At 43.6% G+C, this 25,682-nt stretch overlaps 2 protein-coding genes across 2 annotated transcripts; one reads left to right on the forward strand and one right to left on the reverse strand.

The window, feature by feature from the left end:
- Window positions 1–1,431: 1,431 nt before the first annotated feature.
- On the forward strand, window positions 1,432–3,952 carry cxxc5b (CXXC finger protein 5b). Its single transcript, XM_085788472.1, has 2 exons — window positions 1,432–1,668; window positions 2,492–3,952. The coding sequence occupies exon 2, from the start codon at window positions 2,701–2,703 to the stop codon at window positions 3,592–3,594; it is 894 nt and encodes a 297-aa protein (XP_085644598.1). The 5' UTR covers window positions 1,432–1,668; window positions 2,492–2,700; the 3' UTR covers window positions 3,595–3,952.
- Window positions 3,953–11,769: 7,817 nt separating this feature from the next.
- Window positions 11,770–19,901, reverse strand: LOC146980197 (uncharacterized). The gene is made up of 6 exons (XM_085788473.1): window positions 19,724–19,901; window positions 17,513–17,910; window positions 14,334–14,451; window positions 13,465–13,576; window positions 13,134–13,365; window positions 11,770–12,654 (listed from the first exon to the last, which is right to left on the reverse strand). Exons 2-6 carry the CDS (start codon window positions 17,685–17,687, stop codon window positions 12,485–12,487), a joined length of 807 nt encoding a protein of 268 aa, XP_085644599.1. The 5' UTR covers window positions 17,688–17,910; window positions 19,724–19,901; the 3' UTR covers window positions 11,770–12,484.
- Between the last annotated feature and the right edge of the window lie 5,781 nt (window positions 19,902–25,682).

Below are 25,682 nucleotides of genomic sequence, written 5' to 3' on the forward strand. Positions count from 1 at the left end.
GTGTGTGTGTGAGAGAGAGAGAGAGAGGCCTGGGCTGGAGAGGTGGGGGTTGGGGGTTGGGGGTGGTGGTGGGGTGGGGGGGCTTCCGTGCTGCAGTGTCCACCAGCACCAGTGGCCATTTTAAGACGCAGCAGTATTTGTGGTGACCACTAGAAGACGCTGTGTTTGCACGGATAGTCCAGGCCAGACGGTGCACGCGAGTACGGTGGGCCCCTGCTCCCTTAGTGACACGCGCGCACGTACACACACACACACACATAGTCAGACACGCACGAGGTATCTGGCTGCGTGCCAGATGCAACGGAGGACTCTCATAAGAGGTGGAGTGGACTCGACCATCCCCGTGTGAGGAGTCACCTTCGACAGGCAGCGACGGCGTCGGAGCGGAGGACACACGGTGGCGGAGATGTGTTGTTATTCTATATTTATATATTCACCCCCCACCCCCCTCTTCTTTTATTTATTTATTCTGTAACATGGACTGTATGTGAGCCTAATGCTGTGTTTACCTGGGAATAACAGGAGCTACAGGTGTGCTGCTGCAGGTGACATTCACTATTCATTTTACACACAGCTTTAATTAACAGGATCATCTGTGTTCATCTTCCATTTGTTCCACGATCTGAAATCTGACACATATTCACATCATGCTTGTGTCATTCCAGATAAACACACTGATAAAGCAAATAGTGTATTTGTGGGGGTGGGAGGTTTGGGTTTTCATGGTTTTTCTTTGTTGTTTTTACCCTCTGTGAGGCACTTTGTGCTACTTGATGTATAGAAAGTGCCATAATAAAAGTTGATTTGATTTGATTCACTTTTCCCATTTTAATACCGTCAAAGCTCCATCGTCGCCAGTTTGCTGCAACTTTTTACATAGGATTCAATGTAAATGAACTTTGCACAGTGTGGTCACATACAACTACACAACAGTATGACAGAACAGCTTCATCTGACGCAGACCTACACAGTCATCACAGTGTTGTAACAGGAAGGCTGCTATGACATATGTTATTGATAATTAATTAGGCTACATCTTTTAATTAAACAAACACAACATCACCATAATTGTTTATTATTAGTAGTATTATTAAATAACTAATTTATTCCTAAACTTAGAGATAAAAAATAAATCTGTTGATATCTGTTTTTTGTTATCTGTATACTTTTATTAATAGGACGTGTAGTTGTTAGTTGTGTTGATGTATGACATCTGTGACATGTGTGATGGGGAGGGGGTGTATGGTAGTAATAACAACAATAATAACAACAACAACAATAATAATAATATTAATAGCCTAATAATAATAGTAATAGTGTCCACCTTCTCCCGCCTCCGCGCCTCCTGACACAGTGAGTGTACATGGGGCTGCTGGATGTTATTAAATGTGGGGTTTAATTGGTTGCTATAGAGTGTTGACGGCGTGTCGGGCTCTTCCTGTGGATATTATGGGGTGGCTCTACTCTGACCACGCTCTCGGCTGCAGAGTCCACTTCGCATTTTGAGCGACGCCCCCAAATTCCGTGCAGAGTGTTTGCAGACCCTCCGGGACGGAGAGGTGGAGGAGGAATCGGCAGCTCCGCCGTCCACAGACACCACAATCAGCTCGCCATTAGTTCATGACTTCATCCTATCTGTGACAGGAGAGGTCGGACCGTGTTCACAAGGTAAGACGAGACGTTTTCCCAACACTTCCGGTTGATTTTTCGCTGTTTTTGTTGTGTCGCCTTTTGCTGCGCGCGGCGCCGTGTCGCAGCGACCACTCGGACTGTGGTCAGCGCCGTGGCGTCGGTCGAACACCGTCCTCTTAGGTAACGTTAATCACGGTGAAATGATCGATCGGTGTCCACCATCGAGCCACCACTCGGTCCTCACACTCGTCCGGGAACATCTCACACGGCCCCGAGTTGAATCGGTGAATAGTTTTGATCCAAACGCAGAGCCGGGATATAGCCTGGTCTTTTTTTATCCACAGCACCGCATCGTTGCGCACCTCGCTCCTCGTCGTCGATAGCAGACAAAAGACAGCCTGTTTTTCTCCGGTCCCCTCTTTAGTCTGACTCTGCTGGGCTAAAGCTTTGGCTGGCACACATAACAGCAGTCGTCAAAATGTATTTGAAAAGCGCGCTCCACATTTGACCTGCGCATATGCGCATATCTTTGCATATTGTTGTCGCTCTGTTATTGATTGCATTGATATACCGTGAAATTCTTAAAGGGATACTGCCTCCTGTATGCGGAAATCAGTGGCAGGGCAGGCAGTGTGTCTGATGGACGGATGTGTCCTCCTCTGTGGAGCTCTTTGCTCCTGAGTGTCTTTACGTTTATGTTATATGTGTTTTTAACAGATTATCTGACTGTGGCTCTCTGACACTGAGTGGCTGAGGAGCATCCTCCAGTCTTATCTCCTCTGTTTACTCTCCTTCTGTTTTCCTCTGTCCAACATTTCTATTCTTACCCTTCCTCTCTTCATCCCCTGTTCATTTCCAGCTCTCCAGGACTGTGAGGCTGCTGCAGAGAATGGGAATAGGGACTCAGGCCAAGGCTTGCCATTTTGGCTGAAGTAACAGCAGGACGGTTGTCAACCCCGCATCGGCGTCAATCCCCTTCTCCCTCACCTCTCCTCCCACACACACACACACACACAAGGACTGACCCCCCCCGCCCCCCCCCCCTCCCCAACACACACAGCCACAGCTATGTCCACTGCCGTAGACATCGCTGGCCCTTCCTCCCCAGACCAGCCCCACAGCAGCGCTAAAATCCCCAACGAGCCACTCAGACCCAGCCTTAAGCGCTCCAGCCACCCCTACAGCCTCTCCCATTACATCTCCACCCCTTCCCCAGCCGTGGACGTCAAAGGCCTGATCCAGCCCTCCCCGGCCCAGCAGCGGGCCGCTCAGCCTGCACACACTAAGCCTCGCCGGGCCCCCTCCTGGCCCGACATGTGGGAGTCGCCCAGCGGGCTCCACCTGGCCCACGCCGCAGAGCTGCTGATGCGCGCTGGGCTTCTGGCTCTGACGCCCGCCACCACGGAGCAGGCCAGCCTGGGTGCACAGAGCAGCCAGCCGGCTAAAAGGGAGGCTGCAGAGGCGAAGGGGGGCAAGGGGGACGGAGAGGGGGGTGGGTCCGGGCCGGAGGAGGAGGAAGAGGACTCCTCTGGATGCGGCACTGACTTCCAACCCTTCCTGGGCGCCTGGTTCCCCTTCAGCCCCGCTCTGTTCCCCCTGGCGGGTTTCCAGATGGGGGGAGGCCACTGGAGAAGCGCGGCCATGGGAGCCGAGGGCATCGAGGGGCTGGTGGCCGAGGGCTACTCCCCCGGCTCTCTGGGCGCCGGCAACGCGGGCAGGAGGAAGAGAAAGAGGTGCGGGGAGTGCGTGCCGTGTCGGCGTCAGACGAACTGCGAACAGTGCAGCAGCTGCCGCAACCGCAAGAGGGGACACCAGATCTGTAAATACAGGAAGTGCGAGGAGCTGAAGAGGAAGCCAGGGGGCCCGGGGTTCGAGAGCAGGGTGTCTGGGTTTGATCTGAGGGGGTCCGACTTTACTTTGGGTCTGGCACAGGAGCGGAGCAACGGAGCCTTGGATGGATAGTGACGCTCGGAGTGACAGCATTTGTCAGAGGATCCTGGTTGGATGATTGTTGAGGAGCTGCAGTTTAACACAAACACACAGGACACGATGTTAACACACTGGGACTGTGGCTCACAGATCTTCAGATCTGGTGTTGAGGAGGAGCTGCAGCTCTGTTTGAGAATGTCCACGCTCGTTCCCATCCCTCCTTTTGACAATCAGTGAAAGGCAGAGGAGACAGAGAAGGATACCAATGTGTGTCAATATTTAGATGATGACAAAAATGCTGTAAATAGCCTGTAAATATCTGGAAAACATTATGTCTTTTTTACATCCCTTTCCAGTTTGGATGTGTTGTGTTTCAACATTTAAAGAAAAAGGAGCCAAATGTTTTGTTTCTAACGGGGAGTTTTTGATTCTGTTGTTCTGACGTCACTGCATCAGTAAGAAATGAATGAGTTCAGCCGCGGCTAAATTATTTCATGTGCAACTTGTACTGTAAAGCTCTGTTTGCCCTTTTGAAATAAAAGAAATTGGCCATGTGCACTCGTCTACAGGCTGCGTTTATACTACACCTCTGTGTGTATGTTGTGTGTTAGCGCATGTGTGTGTGTGTGTGTGTGTGTGTTCATATTTAATTGGGTGTATGTGTCTGTTTGCAGCCGTGTCTCTACTTGTACACGCACACACACACACACACACACGTGTGTATATGTGTGTGGGGTTGTGTGGATTATGAGTCACCTAATGGTGTGGCTGAGAGCCTTATCACAACCCCACAGACACACACACAAACACGCACACACCTACATGCTGCCTTGGCAAGTCCGGAGCCTGCACTCGAACACACCTCACCTGACATGCACACATAATCACAAACACTCTCCTCTATTCACACACTGACGCAATTTCCCTTTTTATTCACAAGTATAGATCATACACACACACACACACACACACATGTTATAAGCCAAACACAGAGCCAGCTGGACTAAGGCTATAGGGTGGGTTTTTGCTTGTTGCCGTAACGATGGCTGATGTGATAAGACCTTCTTCCTCGGCGCCACACTCCAGGGGACCGCAGGGAAGACGTAACCATGGCAACGGCCGGCCCGAGGTGTCACGCTATAATTGGGCCACGGCTGCACTTCCTGTGCGCCTTCAGTCAGGGGGATCGCAGAGGGACTGTGTGTCTCTGTGTGTGTGTGTGTGTATGTGTGTGTGCGCATCTGTGGGGGTGGGAGGGTTGGGGTGGGGGGGGCTTGTGTGTGTGTGTGCGTGCGTATGTGCGTGAGTGCTTGTGTGTATGTGTGTGTGTGTGTGTGTGTGTGTGTGTTTGTCAGGCAGGGAGAGAGAGAGGCAGGGAGAAAGCGCAGCACGCCAGCCAACACAGGACACTGCCAACTCATGGAGAAAAGCAGTGAGCTCCAACATCATGCTATTACAACGCTGCCACTGAATGAGAAACACACAGAGAAACACACAGTCTCTTAGCTCCAGTCCACACTCTAGTGTTTCTTCATCTCCCAGACAAAGGGGGAATTTCAAATTCTTGGATCTGCAGCTTTTTTTTTCACCGCCCCTCTTTCTCTTCTGTGCCTTTCTAGTGATTTGGAGCTTAATCCCCCCTCCCTGTTCTCGTCACGCATGCACACACACACACACACACACACACACACACGCACACACACACACACAGACACACACACACACACACACACACACACACACACACCGGAAATCTGTGTCACCCGCTGCCCAGCAGGTCCAGTGACTCCCTGAACGCCTGCAGTCTGGCTCCACTGGCCTGCAAGATGGCAGGAGAGAAAGGGAGGAGGAGGGAGGGAGGGAGGGATTGAACGGAGGACAGAGAAGAGGAGGAGGGGGGAGGGTTGAGAGGGAGAGAGAGTTGGGGGAGGAGGAGGAGGACGGGGAGGAGGGGGAGGAGGGGGGTGGAAAGCGAATCCGGGGGTGGAGGGGGTGAAGGGCAGAGAGGGAAAAGGGAGGAAGGAGAGGAGGGTGTAATGGGGGTAAGAGAGAGTGGGTGAAACTGGGAGAGATGAAAAGCAGGCCACAGGGGGAGAGAAGAGAGAGAGAGACAGAGAGAGAGAGAGATATGCGGGGAGGAGGACGGGGAGATGGACAGCAGGGGATGAAGATAATGTGGGCCAAACAAAGAGAGACGGAGGGATGAGCGGAGTGATGGAGGACGACTGAAATGCAGCAGGACGGAGAGACCGGGGGTTAATGACGGATGCATTGTCCAGAGAGGTGGTGTGTGCCGTCACAGACCCCCGTGGAGCTTACATATGTTAGCACACCAGCAGGCCCTGCCCACTCTGGAGAAACACTCCTTTCATACACACTGCAGTGGAACAACCTGCCAGCCCAAGGCAACCTGCACTGGAGCTGGGCGGACCCTCACTCACGAGCCAGACCTTTGAAATGTTGGCCACTGCGTCTGCTTGGAGACACTGTGTCTCATTGTGAACGTTTCCTCCCTCCATTGGCGGCATCCCCAGTGTTCGAAAATCTCTAACAGCTTTGCAGAAACAGCATCTTTTCTGAGATCACTCCTCGTTACGTCTCTGTTATCCATTTGTGTTTCACTTTTATAGACCCGCAAAACACGCTGCTCCCCAAAACAGAAACACAATAGTTTCTCACATCCTTGAAAAGCTCAGGCTCATCAGTCCTCAGGTTATATTTTGGTGACACCGGGGTCGGAGGGGGTCTCTTGACCTTTGACCCCTTAAGCTGTTAAATGTGGATTCAAATAGGCCGACGTCTAAATGCAGCTTCATCCACTTCTGGTTTGGTCTCACGCTCCCAATGAACAACAAGCACAAAAAAGCCATTAAATAGCATTAAGATGACACATGTAACTCAGAGTCTCTGTGTAATTAAAGAACTGAGTCATGGAGCGCTGTCAGAGAACAGTCATAAAATGAGTTCTGAAACCATTCACACGTTTGGATCCTCAGGTGGGTTCACATGGTGTTGGTTTTTTGGAGCTAATGTGTACACACAGCTCTGTTAATCTTTAGCTCACTGCTGATCTCAAAAAAGCCACAGTGGTTCCAGGAAGTTAGGCAAAGCACACTGATAAAGTCTGTCAGCCTGCCCTGATATTTCACCACGGCTCCATGATGTGGAAGAACTTGCTGTCGTCCAGTATTGAGCAGGAGGCCACATTCACCGCTCTGTTTACATGATCCCCACGGTTTAATCAGCACAGCACATCATCCACTCATCTCCAATGTCAGCAACATGAGGTCCCCGACTGGTTTTCATGTTATTCCCCTCAATTTAAGCATTCAACTAAATTATGAATGAATATAATACATTATAATCAGTGATATTATGTTGCATAACCAAATAAGAAATGTCAGATAGTATTCATTTGCCTCATAAAACAGCTGCAACTGTATCCAGACTGATCATGAAGGCAGCTGAGAAAAGGATGAAGACAGCATTTTAACATCCATATCATTTTAAATATCCTGTAAGAAAGTTTACAGACACCGCCTAATCCTTTCCTCATTTAATCTGGTCAGATCCTAGCACAGCCACTGATCCTGCTGCTCAGACTGGGATATTATCACTGCTGCTAAATGCTAAAATCAGCATGCTAACATGTTCACAATAACAAAACACGAACAATGTTTACCATTGTTCACCATCTTAGCTTACTGTGTTAGCGTGCTAATAACAGCTGGCAAAAATAAACGCGCTGTGTCATTTAAAAAAAAAAGTTGTTTAATTTCCTGAGTGGACTCAGTTTAGGAGTTGTGAGTCCCTGGAGTCGTTTCGTCAACCTTGTTAATGTCACAGAGACTACAGATTTATTTATTTTTTTAAAGTTAAAAAGATGTTGGTGTTTATTAGGAGGGCCTAACAAAAACATGCTTTCTGTTGCATTCTGGGAAATGTAGTGTTGTGATCTCCCCTTTTTGTTTTCTACCAAAAGTTCATAGGTTGACTTGTGTTGATTAAGGACACAATGAAGCCGATCAGGTTTGTGCTTTCTTCTCTGGGTTACGTCTAAACATTATGTCTATTTTTTTTGTACATATTAGACATAAACATGATGTATATTAGTGCTACTTTTTTGTCTGGGAGAAATAAGTATATCTTTAATATAAAGTGTGCTTTATACACTGCAAAAACTCAAAATCTTTCCAAGAATATTTGTCTTATTTCTTGTCAAAATGTCTCATTTCTAGTCAAAACTAAACTCTTTTCACTTCAAATAAGAATCATCCCCTAAAAATGAACTTGTTTTTAGATCATTTTCATTTATTTCAAACAAATGTCACTTTCACTTATGTATGTTTTAATAAGAAAGAGAAACTTGATCCACTATCAGATTTTTCTACTTATTTCAAGTGAAATATGCTTGAAACAAGTAGGCTAAAAAGTGTCTTAAAACAAGCTTGATGAGTCTTATTTTAAGTATAATGAGATTTTTGTTTTGACTAGAAATTACATTTTGACTAGAAATAAGACAAATATTCTTGATTTAAGTTTTTGCAGTGTAGTCTGTAAGAGCCTGTTATGTATGACCATGTGCAAGTACTTTTTATGTTGTTGAGGTTGGGAGATTGGACAAAGATGCACAATTTGCAGCCAAACAATGAAATCCTGATTGAAACTGCTCAGATTTGAACAATAATTAACTAACGAATTGAGGAACCATTGGCCTGTAGCATCAAATCAATGAAGCCACGGCTGTAATGTAATTATACATCAGGCACAGAGCTGTCAACTAACTGCCTGATCTCCTGACTCTGTACATCTCTTTAGAAATCAGATAAGGTTTATTGTTCCAAAGGAAACAATTTTTCATATACCCACTCCTGCCTGATGTAATGTTTGAGGTCCACCGTCATACAGGACCGTGGTCGACACACGAAGAGCTTCTCACCTCCCAGTTTCACCTCTGAGGCCGGACAGAAAACAAACAGGAGCAGCGGCAGAGTCTCGACACCTTCAGCCCACAGAAACATTACAAGTCAGTGACACGCACTTTCTTATGGGACAAAGATGAGTAGACTGCTACAATGCTCTGCTGAGAAACCCAACACTGTCCTACTATATTTAGCGGGGCTTTTCACACTGTGTGCATGACTGCTCGTGTCAAGTCACATGATTCAAGATATATGGGCGGACAGGCACACAAACACACGCACACACACACACACACACACACTCCTGACACACAGAGAGGCTGGGGTGTGGAGGTGGTGAGGGAATGCGAGGAGGTTTATTGAGTTGACTGTGACGTGTTGCTTCCCGTGACCTGACTCCCATTTGCTGTGTCTCCCCATGCGTCGCGCCCTCTGTCTCAGTCTAAACCACATGCTAATCAGCTCTCTGTGCTCTGTGTGTTTGATCTCTGATGGGCTGTTTTCTGATGCATCCCTCTCAATAGATAATCATTGTGCTGATGATCACTATCAACAACTTCTCTGTGTTTACCCCTGTCATCAGCTCCACCTTCGCCTGCTGACCACATGCTACCAACACACACAACTTTGTTGAATACAAAAACACAATAAAACCAGTTTTTCCACTCTCATCCAACATAATGGACAAATGCAGTAAACACAGAATAAAATTGGTAGGTAAATATACAAAACACAGACAAACAAAGGGTATAATACAAAAATCTGTGTCAGCAGGATCGTAGTTTAGCTGGGAATTAGTGACTAAGTAAAGGCGACATGTGACACAGTGGTTAGGTAGTAACCATCTTGACCGCCCCAAACCTTAAAAATGAAGCACTCTCTCATGTGTCCTGTAGTTTTGTTGCATCTTTTGTCCCTTGAAAGCTACAGTTAAGTCTAAAAATATGTTTTTCCAGAGACATCTTCCATTGTTTTAGATTAGTACTCAACAAACCACCAACATGAAACAATGGTCATGGGGTTGAAGTGCCGCAGTACTGTAAGAGGCTCGTTAAAACACGACCAGAAAAGCAGCTGGAGCTCTTTTTCAACACGGCCCCATCACTGCCATGACTATACAGATGAGTTTGGTTTTTGTTTTTGTTTTTTTTACAAAACATAGCTAAGACCTCCTACTGTTAACATAAAGGTTGATTCCTGATGCCTAAGGCCTAGTGGGTCACCTGACCTCACCCTGACAGCTGACCCCTGCACAGACAATCATGTGATTCATTTACTGAAGAGCTGTAGGAAACAGACGCGGCAACGGAAGTGTGTTGGTGTGTTGGGTTGTGGTCATTGACTATAATGAACATGCAACCAAATATTAAATATGATTTGACATTTGCCCAATTAGGCTATCATGGGAATGGTTTATGATGTGAAGTGCTCGGTCACATGATGACAGAAAATCTAAGTGGGCTTTTTTGTTTTGTAGTAGTCAAACTATTTCTCAGGTCAACATACAGTTTTTAAGATCAATTATGTTAATTTTATTTTATTTATTATTATTATTTATTTATTTTATTAAGTTTTCATCATTTTATGTTTTTGATTTTGCTCTTTCACAAGGATGTAATTGTTGTGTCTTCTCTGAAGCTGTGGCTGCAAGGCAATAAGTAGTGGCAGCTGCTTCTTAATTCGTTCGAAATGGCATTACATTATCGGGTTTTCATTATCGATAGAAAAACCAATAATGATATGGACAGATATAACATTATTATGCTAATATCTGCTAATATTATTGGTCGTTTGCTATTATCAGACCTCCTTAGTCATTATCACAATGTAATTTGTGGCTATGGTGAAAAAGCATCTTTACTAGTTTTCATGTTGGTGGCAATTTGAAAAACATGCAACATGTTTTGATGAAACTGACAGACGTGGCCCACTTTTTTTTCCCTAAATGAGCCAAAACTGAGAAATTGAGGGAAAAAAGTATCTTACTTTATCCAACCCCTTTCTTGTCCTTCAGATATCCAGGCTCCCTTCAGCTAGCTGCTCTGTAAGTTTGTTCTTCTTGCTTAATGCTAATGTGATCATGCTAACAGCGTCAATGCTAACATGTTAATGTTTAGGAGCAGGTATATTTTATACCATGCTAATGCTAATTAGCACAACATAGTTTAAGTGCAGTTCAGGTTGATTTTCAAACTTTAGCAGGTATTTGGTCACATAAGTGAAGATGATGGTGATCAAGGCATGCTTTGTGGAATAAGTCTGAGCAAAACTTAGTTGTTGAGGTCTTAAAGGGACAACGAGGAGTTTTGGAAAAGCGAAGCGTTTTCACACTACATTTGAGCCTCCGTGTGCACCGTACATTTCTTTGACCGGCGCAAGACAGACTCATGTTTTCATTCATCAATAATTAAAGTCAGAGGTTCGAAGACGATCAGATACCGTCATAGTTCCAACAATAAACGGCGATTCGGCTGCGTTATTCTCATGACTCGCCGCGAAACCGAAAGTAAGGAAACGCTGGTCGGCTCGCCCAGCATTTCCACCACCACTAATAATAACAAAAATAACGATAGAGACAAAACTATATATTTATCGAAAATGGGCCCATTAACAAGTGTGGGTAGCGGAGATTCATCCACATTAACGTGAGACTTTTTTTTATAACCAAATAGAAACTCCTTGTTGTCCCTTTAAATCAGTGGGCTCTTTGCACAGCTCCACTACTTCCTGAACTTAATGCTGCTCCTTTGTTTCCTGTCTTGCATTATTAGACAAACTGATTAATCCAGGTGTGTCTGACTCTGACCTCAGTAGTCACAACAATGGTCAGACACACCTGGATTAATCAGTTTGTCTAATAATGCAAGACAGGAAACAAAGGAGCAGCATTAAGTTCAGGAAGTAGTGGAGCTGTGCAAAGAGCCCATTGACCAACAGAGCAACATTTCCATCCCTTGAACCACATCAGTATCATGACAAAGCTTCAGCCCCTTAGTTCCTGTGAATGTAAATACTCTCTTTTTTACACTGGTCACCTTGTTAACCTCATAATTACAGTTTCCTTTTCCGTCTACAGCTGCAGGAGCCAAACAGCTTCGTTACATCTGTGATGTAAATGTCCTTCCAGTGGTCATGGGTGAAACTCCACCTGTTCCTGATGAGCTGGTAAGTAGGCTACTTGTCAGTGACTGTGAAAGTGAATGCGTGCTCACAGGTTGATGTGACGTACATGGATGTAAATATAAAGTACATGGATGTAAATATAAAGGCACAACATGGGTAAATTACCACAAATTCAGTCCTTTTATTTTACCCACAAACCCCTGCACCAAAGTGATCAGTAAGATGGATAAAGATGCTGTCTACGTCGGTGGAAGTCAGCGGTGTTAAAACAACACAATGACAAGTTAGGCTATATACAAAATATAAAACAGTTTCAACCCTTTAAACAGTAGAGAAGAAAGTATATGATAAGTAAGTCATGTTTCAGTTTCCGAAACCCTCTGTTTATGGCGTTTTAGTAACTGAACTTTGTTTCAGTAGTGAACAACAGAGTTTTTTCAGCTGTGGTCAACAGTCTGTGTGTGTGTGTGTGTGTTTGTGTGTGTGTCTGGACATCTCGCCCTGCGTCTACCTGCCAATCACAAAAGCTATGTGAGTGTATTTGAACTCAGCAACATCAAAGCCGCTTCATTTTTATCATTCAGGTTGACTTTGGTTTAAAAGCTTTCAAGTCTTTCTCTGTGTCCACCTCCCAGACTGTCTGTCTGTGGATGCTCCTTCAGCTGACGCACAAAGCCCATCTCAGTTCACAGCTCTGGTTCAAGCAAGGACATCCTTCTTCTTCTGCTTCTTCTCCCTCTTCCTTTGCACATGTATGTGGCTGCAGCCTGGTCCAGCAGAGTGCAGCTGAGCCACAAGTATCCTTACACTCAGTACGACATGGCTAAGCCATTTTGGAGTCAAATGTTATCTCTCAGCGCCAGGACACACCTGGAGTCCTAATAGCTCAAGGCTGCGCTTCGGCTCTGCAGGTGAGCAGGTTTGGCAGGTAGAGGGGGTTTGGTGGAGGCAGGTGTGGGACTCTTAGGATCGTCTGCGAACGTCTTCCTGAGCTGCGCTACACGACCTCCGTACTCTGACTTCTTCTCCTCACAACTCACTGAGGTCTCTGAGAGGGAAAGAGAGGAAGAAGGTGAAGGTCAACAGACGCCTTTCTTTTTTCTCATCCCTCATATTAGACATTCAATCTTTCAGTTTATCTTAAAATGTTTAACTACTATCAGCTTTACTGTCGTAGCCTACTTTACAACAACTTTCCATTTTATGCTACATGTCACATTTATTTTTTCCAACACATTTATCTAACAGCAACAGACATTATTCATGGACAGTTACAGAGGATATTCTGCAAAGATAATACATTTACTACTGTTCATGTATAGATGGTTTAGTAGCTTTTATTTTGATCTGTTTGTAGATGTTTAAAATATGTTTGTTTTTTTAAGTTACATGAATGAAATACAGCTCTTCTTTTACCTGTAACGGCACACAGTACAATGCTGAAGTAGTTGTGTCCATGAGAATCGCACATTTTAACACAAAAACCACGTTTCTCTGCACCACGTCTCTGCTCTCTTGTTTCCTCACCTCTGTCTTGTCGGCTGCTTCTCTGTGTGTCTGACAGTGGGGCTTTGAGCGGCGGCAGGTTGCTATGGCGACTAAGATGGGGCCTGTAGAGAGGAGCCCAGTCGCTGGGATTGTCTGAGCCGCTGCCTGATTCGGTGTCGCTGTCGTCCACCGGCTCCTTCAGGTCGTCATCAACGCTGCAGGAGTCCATGTCCTCCTCAGACGACTGCTCGTGCGCTGAAGCCAGGTCGTCCTGTACGTGAGCGGGACATAATCTGACAGTTAGACTTTTATAGTCAGGACATTTTACCTTATAAACTTCAAACACACATACAAACACATTATAACTCACGCTAACATCTGTGAGGGGCAGCTGGAGTTTTTCTTTAAAGCCGAGCTCCCGGGCCTCTCTTCCTGGCAGCAAGTCCACTGTCTGGATGCCATTCATATTATCACTGTGGAGTCTGGAAGACAAAGACGTCCATTTTTACTCCCAAAGACAGACGTCCCAACCTTTGAATTAATCCTCCAGTCAGTCATTTGGGAAATAACTTCCATAATCAAATTGGGACGAGGAGACGGCGCGCTGACTGAAACTCTTTAGTTCCCTGTTTATCTTATCAAAGCCGACCAGAGTTATGTAATCTGAACCAGCCGAGGGCTTCGTTAAGGAGGACAGACCTATGAGGATGTTCATGAGTGTTGGTTTAGAAACACGTTGCTGATGAACTGACCTGACCTGAAGGAAAATCACTTGTTACTCAATAAATAGTCAACTAAAATATTACAATATTTCTTTGTAGGATACGTAAAAAAAAAAAAAGGAGAAAAAAAAACATCTGATGAGCTTAAATAATTCACTGTAAGGAAGACACAAATTTATCACCTTTTGAATTAGTTTGGTTTTGCTACTGTGTATTCATTCTGGACCAGAATAAATGATCTTACATATTAAACCTCAATGAGACTAAAGAGACACATGTACATGTAAATCATCAGTACATGTTTTTACCTTTCTTTATCTTGTTCTCTACATAAAATGTTTAAAAACATCAACTTCACATTTTTCTCTCTACGTTGCTTGACCTCTACAGTAATGAAGAGACTGCGACCACACGGATACTGTTGGGTCTATGTTTAATATTATATTTAATAATAAGCTACACTGTGTTGAGTCAGGGCCAAAAGGCCTGCTACTAGTCATCTGGTGTCTGTGTTTACCTGTTGTTCATGAGGTTCTGAAGGAGTTTAGACGACCTGAATTCGTCCACTTCTCCGATCACACTGACACTCACGTCTCCGTCTCGACCGAGCAGCCACCTCACATTTTTACTGGAGGCTGGGGGAGGAAAAGAAGAAAAACAAAACAAAACAAAACATGAGATTTATTTTCATCCCACAGTGTCAGGCTCGAACATGAGATTGTGATAAACTGTCATTCTGGGTTTCCTCCAGAAGGTGGCACTGTCCTCTAAGTATAGGGCTTGGGAACGCTCACACAATGGCAGCAGACTTTGTCCTCTATCACTGTTCAACTCCTTATCATTCTCTCGTCTCTCCCACTCTTTTCACCAGCTCTGTTTCCACTGAAACAATCCATATCACTACTATACCCTATTCATGGAATAATATTGATTAAGCATGTTCAAATTATATGGAATCATTGCCAAAAGATATGAACGAAAAACAACACCAGCACCAGCACCAGTATCAGTATACCAACACCTTCCTGTCAACATGAAACTAAGTTACCAGAAACTGGACACAGCCCACATGTTTGGTTTTGAAACACTGTGTGTCAGTTGAATTGAGCAACAGCACTTTTATTCTCCATTGACTTTATAATCAGTCCCATCTATAATGCCAGTATGACTAATAATTTACTTTATAAATCTGAAAGTACAATTAAACAGAATCTGTCATTTATTTATTCTTATCTTATCTTATCTGCAGTCACCCATAAACAAATAAACTTCAAACTCACTTCAAACATGTTTACCACATGTGGGAAAAAACAGAAGGAATTTTAAATTGTTATTTCCTGATGACACAGGAGGTAAAAATAAACCTCACCTGTCACAAAGCCTGTTTTGTTTTCCATGACGAATAATACCTGATAAATATGAAACACCTGCCATGACATCACTGAAAGGGGCGTGGCTTTAAAATAGTAATTTTTCTGAGCTGTGCAGCAGTGTGACGCAAAATCGATTCAGCCTTTAAAAGATACTGTGAGAGTCGAGATAAACAATCAGCTCCTCACTGTGAACTGACTCCACTGATACAGACAAAAGCAGCTCTGTTGTGTTGACGTTGTGGAGAATAATGAGCTGTGTTTGTGTTGTGTTGTGTTGCTGTCTGAACTCAGTCATCTGACCAAAGAGCATCTCTGACTTACTGTTAGTCATCGTCTGTCAGTCACAACACACCTTAATGTTTCCACAGTCACCTCACTGAGTTATAGCTGTGATAACACACACACACACACACACACACAGGCGATTTCTCATCTGCGGCGTCTTTCTTTATTACTACCACACCTACAAATTAACCACTTACTGGAAATGGAAATCTTTAGTCTAAAGACTGGCGTGATTGTGTTTGCATGAGATTTATCGGCCTGTCTGCACACACAAGACGCTCCCAGTGCAGTGAACAAAGGCATTAAAGAGGTTTAACTGGACTGTGCGTTGTGTAACACAGACGCACACACAGGCAGCACACACTCGTTCACCTCTCAGGTGACAGAGCAGAGATTGGTTTAACAAAGACGGGAACTTAATATGTGGTTTAAAGCCTGGCAACGCCTGGAGGATGATTTAACGAGTGTCTGTCGCACACAAACACACACACACACACACAAACTCATGTGCAGGTGAACCAGTGGGGTCGATGGGGTCTCAGTGAGTCAGATAAACACTGTGAATGGAGGAAGGCTGGATGAGATGACTTCAGACAGAAGGTGGAGCAGAGGGAGACACAGCTGCTGACGGAGCACTGAAAAGCCTCTGTTTGTGTGTGTGTGTAATCAACACACACACAAACAGATTAATGAGACTGGGAACCTGAGAGTGTGTTACTACACAGCTTGTGTATCTGTGTCTCTTGACTCATGTGCACTCACACTTTAAAAGAATTCTGGTCAGCATTAATTAGTTATAGACTCCCTAGCAACAGACTATTTGCTGTAAGTAGTATATCAATATATTTCCTATTCTATATAATTATCTACTAAAAACTGCAATAAGCCTACTCTCCACATAGAAAAAAGTGTGTGGTGATTGTATGAGGGCTAAAGAGAGCTGTAGCTTGGATTTCTACAAACACTGAAGTCATAAATGGGTCCACCTTTTGTTGACTGTGTTTGACCAGCAGTGTTGATCCATGATAAGATAAAGGTGATAAACTAGTTAAGAGAAGCACATATAGTGGGAACATACCGCACACTAGACTGGATTATGAGGATCTTTTTTATTTATTTCAGAGCAATATGAACCTGACATGAAAATAAACTTAAAAAGATCCTCATAATGCAGTCCAGTGTGCAGTATGTTCCTACTTTTGGTGGTTTTCTCAACTAGTTTATTCCTTCGCCATACTACCGGCACCTCGACTGTCACTGTGCAGCAGCATTTTCTATTTTTTGATATATAAGTTGATGTTTTAAGAACCAAAAAAAAACTTCAGTGTAGTTTCTCATCCCCTCTCTCTCCTCTGATTGGCTGATGGCTGTTTGTTTTTTGTTTTTCTTGAGTGATCAAATATGCCAATGTCCTGAAGCCTGGTTTAAAGGCTCAGTTTCTGAACACAGGTTGTGTACATTTCTCTGTGGACTGAGGTTTTGATACTTTCACAGTGTTAATATAGAAACTTGACCTGCTTTATAACCACATTACTATGGACATCTACCTCTATACTGTATGGGACCTTTAAAATCCCTTGACCTGAAAAACTCTTAGCATAACCACCAAAAACTTTAGAAGTATAATTACGTTATTATCTTAATATTCAATCACTGTACTGTTCAGCTTTATTATTTCCTGCTCACTTATTCTTTAGGACCACCACTGGAACATTAACTCCTCTTAAAACATCCAGATTTGCAGACACAGTGCTGAGGTCTGTGACGTGTTTCAAGTTAAACTCGGATTAAACCTGTTTGACATCTTAAGAACTTTACTTATCTCAATGTACAACACTTTTGTCATTTTGCCAGTGCAGCACTGTGGTATTGTACAGTTACAACATGAGACCCTCCCAGAAACCTGGCTCCCTCCTGCTACAGAAATATGTTCCTCTGTCAGTCACTGTTCTTCTGTTCTGCTCCACTGGAGTCATAATTAAAGAGATCTTTCTTCTCTGTGACAGTCTGTTCTGCCAGTAGAACCAGTTCACTCTACCTTTCTTTGGCCTGGTGTTGTTGTCGACTTCCCTCTCCTCCCTCTCCTCCCGCTCTCTCCAGCGGCGAACCTGCTCCTCTCTCATCTTCAGGAACAGGATCCTCTTCTGGTCCTCGCTGAGGGCCTCCAGCACCTCCGGCTCCACCCACATGTCCTCCAGGATTTTAGCCAGCATCCTGCCTCTGTCCGTTCCCCCCCGGCAGACGTCTGTCTGTCAGCCGCTGCGTCTCTCTGTGCAGTGGGTCGGGTTTCAGCCGTGGAGTGAGATCACACACTCAGAGTCAGATTCCCTCTTGTTTTCTGGAGGAAGTGGATCAGGTACAGGACAACTGCTGGAGGTCAGTGAAGTGTCCTCTGTCAAGCGCACTTCCTCTGTGTGTGTCAGGCTCTCTTCTTTTCTGTGGAAGTCACAGTGCAGAGAGAGAGAGAGAGAGAGAGAGAGAGAGAGAGAGAGGGAGGGAGAGATTATATCTACTGTATTGTTTTGTTCCCCACCATTCAATCCCGTTCTGGCTGGAAAAACACAATAGGGCCCTCAGCAAATAAACCAAAATGCCAACTGTAATGTGTGTGTGTGTGTGTGTGCATGCATGCAGTGTTTACTCTGCATACAGTAGGCAGCGAGAATGCTGCTGTGCTTTCAAACACTGAAAGACAAACAGGGGCAGGTTCAGTATGTCAACACACACACACACACACAGGGTGGGGTGTTAATGACTACGTGCTATCTGGGTGCAACAGACAGACTGTAGCTCGGGTAAGTTTCTCTCTGTCCCTCACACACACACACACACACGCATACCAACACGAATGAAACATAAAACAACAACAACACTGTTATTAGCCTCTTATCGACACACGTGAGGTTAATAGCCATCGGCGGCAGCAGCCCTCTCATCAAGGACCAGGAAGTCCTCAGGAGCAGATGCCAGACAACAACCTTCACCTTAAACTGTGCAAACAAAGATTTGAAACGGCGAGCTGTTGCTGAGCGAGAGCCAATAGGATTCGAGTCTGTTATAATGGTTCACCAATCTCCACCTGCAGGGGGTCTGGTTCACACTGGAGACTTATCAGCTTTTCATTTAAACTTTAGGACGTGGCCGTTCTTACCACAGGCGAACCACAGAGTTACCAGCTTAAACATTTACCACAAGGTGCAAAACTTTTCATTTTCACTTCTCTTTGTGGTTTTCTTGACCTACTGGGAAATAAGTTAGAAGAGAGGGATGATACCACTCTCATTTCTGCCCAGTAAATATGAAGCTGGATCCAGCTGGTGAGCTCAGGAAGCGTCCTGCTTTAGCTTCAGATTATAACAATACCTACAATGAAATATGTTTCACTATTAAAAACACAACAGCTCATAAATCTGTAAAACACTGAAAAGAGAAAAGGCAATTCTGTTCACTATTCTTCTTATAGTAAAACCAACCAAACATTAAACTTGCTGTAAGTTGGATTCATTTAACACAGCTGATGTTACTCCCAGCATCCATTCATTCAGCAGCCAAGCAGCACTTTGCAACGTCTCCAGGGTTTTTCCCACTGATCATTGTTCTTGTCCACTGTCTAAAGATGGAAGAGGAAGTGTTTCTGTTCATTCTCTCAGTCTGCGGGAGCTGCAAAAACCCCTTTGAGAGTCTGATTGAAAGCAATACAAGTAAACAGGACCTGACAAGGAGATTTCATTTCCTAGTAAACAACCTACTCTGTGGCAAACAGAGAAGAGTCTCAAACCTGCATCACAGCCCCCTGTAATTAACAGCACACGTTTACACTGGGGCACAGCAGCACAAAAGGGAAATATTTAAATCAAGACATAAACCAGACAAACTTATCACACACAAAACAAAACCACAGAGAAAATCAACATCACAAGGACAAAATTAACATATAGCGGATCACATACACACACACATATAAAGAGACAAAGTATGCAGCTCTGGCTCTCTGCCAAGATGCAAATAAGACTGGGATTTGAGAGAGAGAGAGAGAAAGGGAGCGAGTGGAGGAAAAGGTATGTGCACGGCATACTGAGAGGAAAGTTTGAAAAGTCTCTCAGTGTGAGAAACAGTGGTCACTTCACAGCGACAGGGGAGAGTGTGAGAGATAAATGAAGTGAGACAGGCTGCAGAATGGAAAGTGCAACAAAAGACAGACAGGGTAGAGAGAGACAGAGAGAGGCGAGGAGAGAGAGAGTGGACTTACTCAGAGGCTGCCGGCCGGTAGCATCTCCCTGCACTGGTGCGGAGCTTCAGTCAGTCAGCGCCTGTGTGAGTGTGGTGTGATGAGTGTGTGACGTGGGACAATGTGAGAGTGTGTCTCTGTGTGTTGTATGCGAGTGAGTGTGTGTATGTGTGGGACCGAGCGTCAGCAGCAGTGGAATGCAGGCTCAGCTCTGCTCTGTCGCATTTGTACTGAATGGGAGTGGGACGGACTGACATCACTGCATTTATTTTTCCTCTCCTCCTTCCTCCTTTTCCTTCACCCCTCCTCTCCACTTCTCCTCCTTTACTCCTTTCCTCATTCCTTGCAATGATAAGAAGCAATATCATGCTGGTGAGATACCAAGTGGGAGAAATTCCCTCATTACTATAAATAACTTCTCAGCTTAATCTTTTCAATCTGCTCCCCTGTGACATTTAGCTGCATTCAAGGACACAAGGAATTTAATTTCCCCTGACAGGCTATGTAACCTTTTCTTGTGGGAAATGGGAGTGCTTCTTTCTCAGACCCTTTTCTGTATCAACTGTTTTAATTTTATCTGACTGACAGTCTCTGCATAGCTGTGGTCCCCCCCCTTCTTTCTCTCTCTTCCTTGAGGAAGTCCTGTTGGCTCCATGTGACTGAGTAGCACTTCTCAAGGTCTCTTCCTTAATCACAACTCCACATGTGCAGGATGTAATCTGGATATTTATTTCACAAGGCTTTTCCGTCAACAGGTTGTTGACGAACTTACCATGCCCGGCAGTCATTGTTTAGTGTTTGCCCCGCCTCGTGGTGCCAGGTCAGATGAGTCCAGTCACATGGTGTAAATGTCAGGCAAACACCTCAGAGTAATTACAGTTAATAAGATCACACCTTTGTATTCAGTTTCAATGAAGTTGACTAACCTGTCTCCTGATGTTAATGCCCCGTCGAGGCTGGGTAGGTGTGACCTTCAGGGTGTGTTTACTGCAAATAACATCTCTCTGTAAATATCAGTCGCTCCACGTGTAGTTATGTTTGATTTTATTTTGGTTTAGTAGGTATTTAGTTGATATTTACAGTACACATTTTAATATACTGGTTAATGACAAAACACAAAACAGTGTAGCACAAGTAGAAAAGAAGGTAACAGTTTATTTTATAGGTCAGTGACTTGTGAGTAATTTAATGATAGTGAGTTGTCTAATTGGGTTCCAATTACCAGAAAGAAATTACCAGAAAGAAATAATTTCAATCATTTATTATTGTAAATATTACTGTCCATATTTGCTGAAATGTTTCCCTGTAGATACATTTCTAAATCTGTGCATGTTTAGCCGACCATCTCTTGGTGGGGCTGAGCTGATTTCTCTGTAATTAGCACCAAGTTACAGAAAAAGCCTTCAAGGAAACTTCCTGGTTAATGATTCAGAAATTACAGCCCAGTAAAGAGGAGCATCACTGAGTTAAGCCAACGGATTTGCATGTCAACATGAGTCACTTACAGTTTATCAGCTACCGATTCCCAAGAAGACTATGGAGGGAAAACTGTTATTGAGGAAGCAAATAAAAACAAATAAAACTTTGGATTAATGAACATGTAGTATGTAGTTCTTTCATAAGTGACATAGTAGTTCCCTGTATAATATCATGATTTTTTTTTTTTTGCAGAACTCTTTACGTAAATAATCCTGCACTCTGTAAAATGTTTAAAATACGTTTATGAACACTTTATTCATTATTTTTTAATTGTTTAAAAAGCGACAAACTCCTCCTTTAAATCTCTATATGTTGTGCTAACATGAGCCTATGTGAACCACCACATCACAGCATAATATAAATGGTATATATTACAGTATGTTTACATTTAAGAATGAGTAGAAAATTTGTCTTAAAATAAAATTAACTCTATCAATTCTTTGGGGTGAAATTGAAAAAAGGGGATTTTTCTCAAAGAAAGGAGTGAAATTGAAACAGATTTTGATCAGTTTTATTCCAGCTGGAATGAAAACAATAAGCTCTCATCAGGTCAGTGAAAGTTGAACGACCACGACACTCAGCATTACGCAAAATGAAACCACAGTTGTCATTAGCTGGTTTCCACCAAAACCAGATTTTCAGTGATACCAGACAGCAGCAGTCTGTGTTTGTCTCTCTGTTTGTCTGTGGTATCGGAGCAGAAAGCTCAAGGTCCACCAACAGACACATGGATACATACAACGTCACAAGATTTGATCTCAAATCAAAACAGTCCACATTTAAACTGACAGCTAACACCAAGCCTCAAATCTGAACCTAATATTAACGTCCACCTTAATAAACCTGAGTCTGACCCGGTGTGACCTCCTGTAAAGGAGCAACCTAGATTCACAGTAAGTTGGTCAGAATCAGGTCGTGTCTTCTTGCTTTCACTCTTCTCCTCATCGTAATATAATCCTGAGTAAATCTGTGCCTCAGTGAAAAGATAATGGAGCAGAATGCAAACATAAGAAAACACACAACCTGTTTCGCCATCTGAGGCCATGGTCAGACCTGCTCAGGTAACACAAACAGGTAGGTGGAGAGGAGGCTGAGAAATCTGAATGTTTGTGTCTCTAATTACACACATTGTGGTTGTGGTGGTTGCTTGTAGTACACCGTCATTTGTGTTATTACAACAGCTTTGAGATTCCACTTGTGTTTTCAGTTTCCGGAAATCAGAATAAATTATTTGTCATCATCAGGTACTTCACCTCCTTACCTTCATCTGCAGGACACACCTTGGAAAAGTCCCCAAGATTTCTCCACTCTGCCATGTGAACACCTCACCTGAGTCCACGTGGAGAGGATCAGACCATGTGGTCACATTCACATGGTAACTGTGCAGGAACAGCACCCTCTGCTGGAGCAAGGTCAAACAGCAAGTCAATAATACATGATGTGTTTCAGCCATTTTTAGAGGCTCAGTTCTCCAATGAGAAAAGCATTTTTCTAAATATTACACTCAAATATCTGAAAACTGCAAATAAACATTTTTCCATTGTTTGAACAAAATAATAATAATTAGTATGATTTATGTAGTCACTCAAAGACGCTTGAGCATCACATGTAAAAATTTTGATCGTCAGAACCGTCACACATACATGTATGCTGTTAATACCATAGACTGTATATAAAAGAAAAAGTTAATACCAATGACATGGAGTGTAATGAGTCTGCTACAGAGTGTCTAGCATGTCCACATGCATGAGAACTTACAGGCCTAGCGTCATGTAGACCCAACTGCGAAGAGGAACAAATGTTTCTGTTTAGTTTGTTTTTTAATTCTTTTAACTACCACAGATTTTTTTTAATATTGTCATAGAATGTTTTTTGTCTTTGATTTTGCATTTTTCCCGAGGTTGTAATTTTAAGTCAGTCATATTCACAGTGTAATTTTTGACCAGTTTGGTTCAAACAATAACAAAGCAACTTTTCATTTTGGCACCAGTCAATTAACTGACCCAAAAACTAAGTTTTGAAACCGTCATGATATGTTTTGGGTGAATTACAATCTTTTTCAGATGTGCAATAGAGCTTTGATGAAGCATGAAACTGATGTGACAGTTTAATGTTTTAAAGACTGTTTAGAAGAGTGAGCCAAAACGATGGAGAGAGACTATAATGTGGTTATAGTCAGTGGTTCACAACACTGTGGTATCTGTAGTCACAACACAAGACTATGTTTTTTATTCATTGATCTTTAATACTGGTATAACAGTTAAGGCTTTTAAGGTGGCCCTTGGATGTGTATTTTAAATCCTGGGGCCCATGCCCATGTCCATGCCCATGCCCATGCCCATGATATCAGTGATATCTATTTTTTAGTTAATATCAAACCTACATACAGTCTAAGATTAAATCTTAGTTGTTCCCATTGAAGTTGAGGTACAAGTTGGGGAAGGTGATGGAGTGATTTGGGGTTAGGGTCAGTTGTCCACTGTAGGTTATCAAGATCGCCAAGAATACACAATCAACAACACTCTCCTCAACCTTTGACCTCTGAAATCGAACATGCATCGTGAAACAGAAAGAACCAATAAACCAATGTTCTCTGCTCACCTTAAATCTGCATAATCTATCATAATCAGTGTCAACGTGCATTTTTTAATTAATCATCTATAGTATAAAGACAAATAATCACAACAGATCTTACATAACATTATAAGAGCAAAGCTGAGGATGGAAAGTCTCTCTTTTCAACCTCAGTTAAACTTCCCATCATGTCTTTGTTGGCCTGATTCAGCAACATGGTCAGGCAGATTTTCCACGGCAAAATTATTGGTATTCCAACATGTTCTCCCCTCAGCCGCCCCATGTTTAATGCATGGACCCCACCGACATGGAGCCTGCTCTGTGAAGAGAGTGTGCATTAGCATGGATTCACATGAGAGATGCCTGTGGTTAAACCGACCGCAAAGAAAGTATTGCTGTAGTCCCCAAAGTAATTTAACCAGCAGAACAAGCTGTGCTGGGTGGTTGGTGCAACATGCCATCACCATAACGTATGTTGATTTTTACATAATTTGCATAATGAGTTGGAAAGAGTTTACAGTGACTTTCGTTTTACCACACAGGCTCTAATTATTAGACACGTTCAGCAATATGAGACTTTGTTCTAACATACATGTGTTTAATAAAACATCTCTCTTAGGTTTTATATGGGCTGAAAATAAGACCCTATCATCAGGAGAGCTGGTTCATTGATCACACAGTATGGCTGATTGTAGTAGAGAACCACCATAACAGTCGATGCTGCATTGATTGACTTGTGGGTACGAAGAGCTGTGAATGCAAATCTGACATATATAATCAAGTTATTGTGGTGAACGTTTTAACACATTCAGCTGATCCTGTGTCTGACCTCTGCATGGGTAAATTCATCCTCCTTATACAGTAGCTCTGATTTGGTCTCCATCACCTACTGAGGGACACTTCTGGCTCTGTACCTGCTAAATACTCAACTATGTTCAACAGCAATTGGCTCACTTTATCTGTTTAATGTTTGGTGGTGGGTGAGTTGTGTGCACAGGGTTTATCAGAACTGTTTCACAGAGAGTAGTTCAGCTGGCCGGTAGCAACACATCATGCTAAAAGAGGACAGCACTGAGTTTGTACAACATGAGGTAGCTAAAAAACAGTTGAATATTAACTTAATATTGCAGCTGCTCATGTTTCATTATTTGATTATTTACTTTTTTGAGTGAGATTTCCACTGACACCTGTGAGATTAGTGAGCATGGTGGTCAATCAAACATGGGCTCGTATGTTGGAGCAAATTTGATGCGTGAGTGGGAGAAAACATTATGAACTACGCATAGAATATGAAACCTTATCTCAGGAACTGCAGCTATACAAATGTAGCTTGTGATGTGCTACCAGACCATAAAGAAAATCCAATTTGTCTATGAGTTGCTTCACATACTATAACAACCTCAATCCTCACATCGTGTATCATCGTGTCTGGGTCTGGATCACCTGTGGACCACACTGACCCCCCCCGCCGGGTGGCATGTGATGCAGGGACTGTCAGACTTTCATATTTTTATGACTTCCATATTTACTACTTGGCTTAGAGGTGCTGCGTGTGGCATTGTTGCCATGGTGACCAGTCTGTCTGTTGACCTGGCTGCCCAGTAGAGTGAAAGTTGGCACGCACACACACACACACACACACACACACACACACACACACACACACACACACACACACACACACACACACACACACACACACAAACAGAGAGCGTCTCGAACACACATGGCGCATTCTGTCACCATGTTGGCAGGGTCGCCAGTGTTTTCCTTGTTTGTCTGTCTGGCATGGCACACACACACACACACACACACACACACACACACACACACACACACACACACACACACACACACACACAAACAGGATGTGTTTTTTTCCAAGGATTGTAGCTATGTATATACGGCATGTCTCTGCACATTTTCT

Source organism: Trachurus japonicus, chromosome 10, assembly GCF_045865225.1.
Source record: "Trachurus japonicus isolate A0001 chromosome 10, Traja_1.0".
In the NCBI taxonomy this organism is placed as follows: domain Eukaryota; kingdom Metazoa; phylum Chordata; class Actinopteri; order Carangiformes; family Carangidae; genus Trachurus; species Trachurus japonicus.

Bases quoted from the DNA above. Each gene is read 5' to 3' on its own strand.
- LOC146980197 (XM_085788473.1), bottom strand. From the start codon at position 17,687: ATGCTGGCTAAAATCCTGGAGGACATGTGGGTGGAGCCGGAGGTGCTG. The intron at 13,577-14,333 runs GTAAACACAGAC...TTTGTCTTCCAG, and splicing joins CAGAACCTCATGAACAACAG to ACTCCACAGTGATAATATGA. The intron at 12,655-13,133 runs GTGAGGAAACAA...TTTCCCTCTCAG, and splicing joins AAGCAGCCGACAAGACAGAG to AGACCTCAGTGAGTTGTGAG.
- cxxc5b (XM_085788472.1), top strand. From the start codon at position 2,701: ATGTCCACTGCCGTAGACATCGCTGGCCCTTCCTCCCCAGACCAGCCC.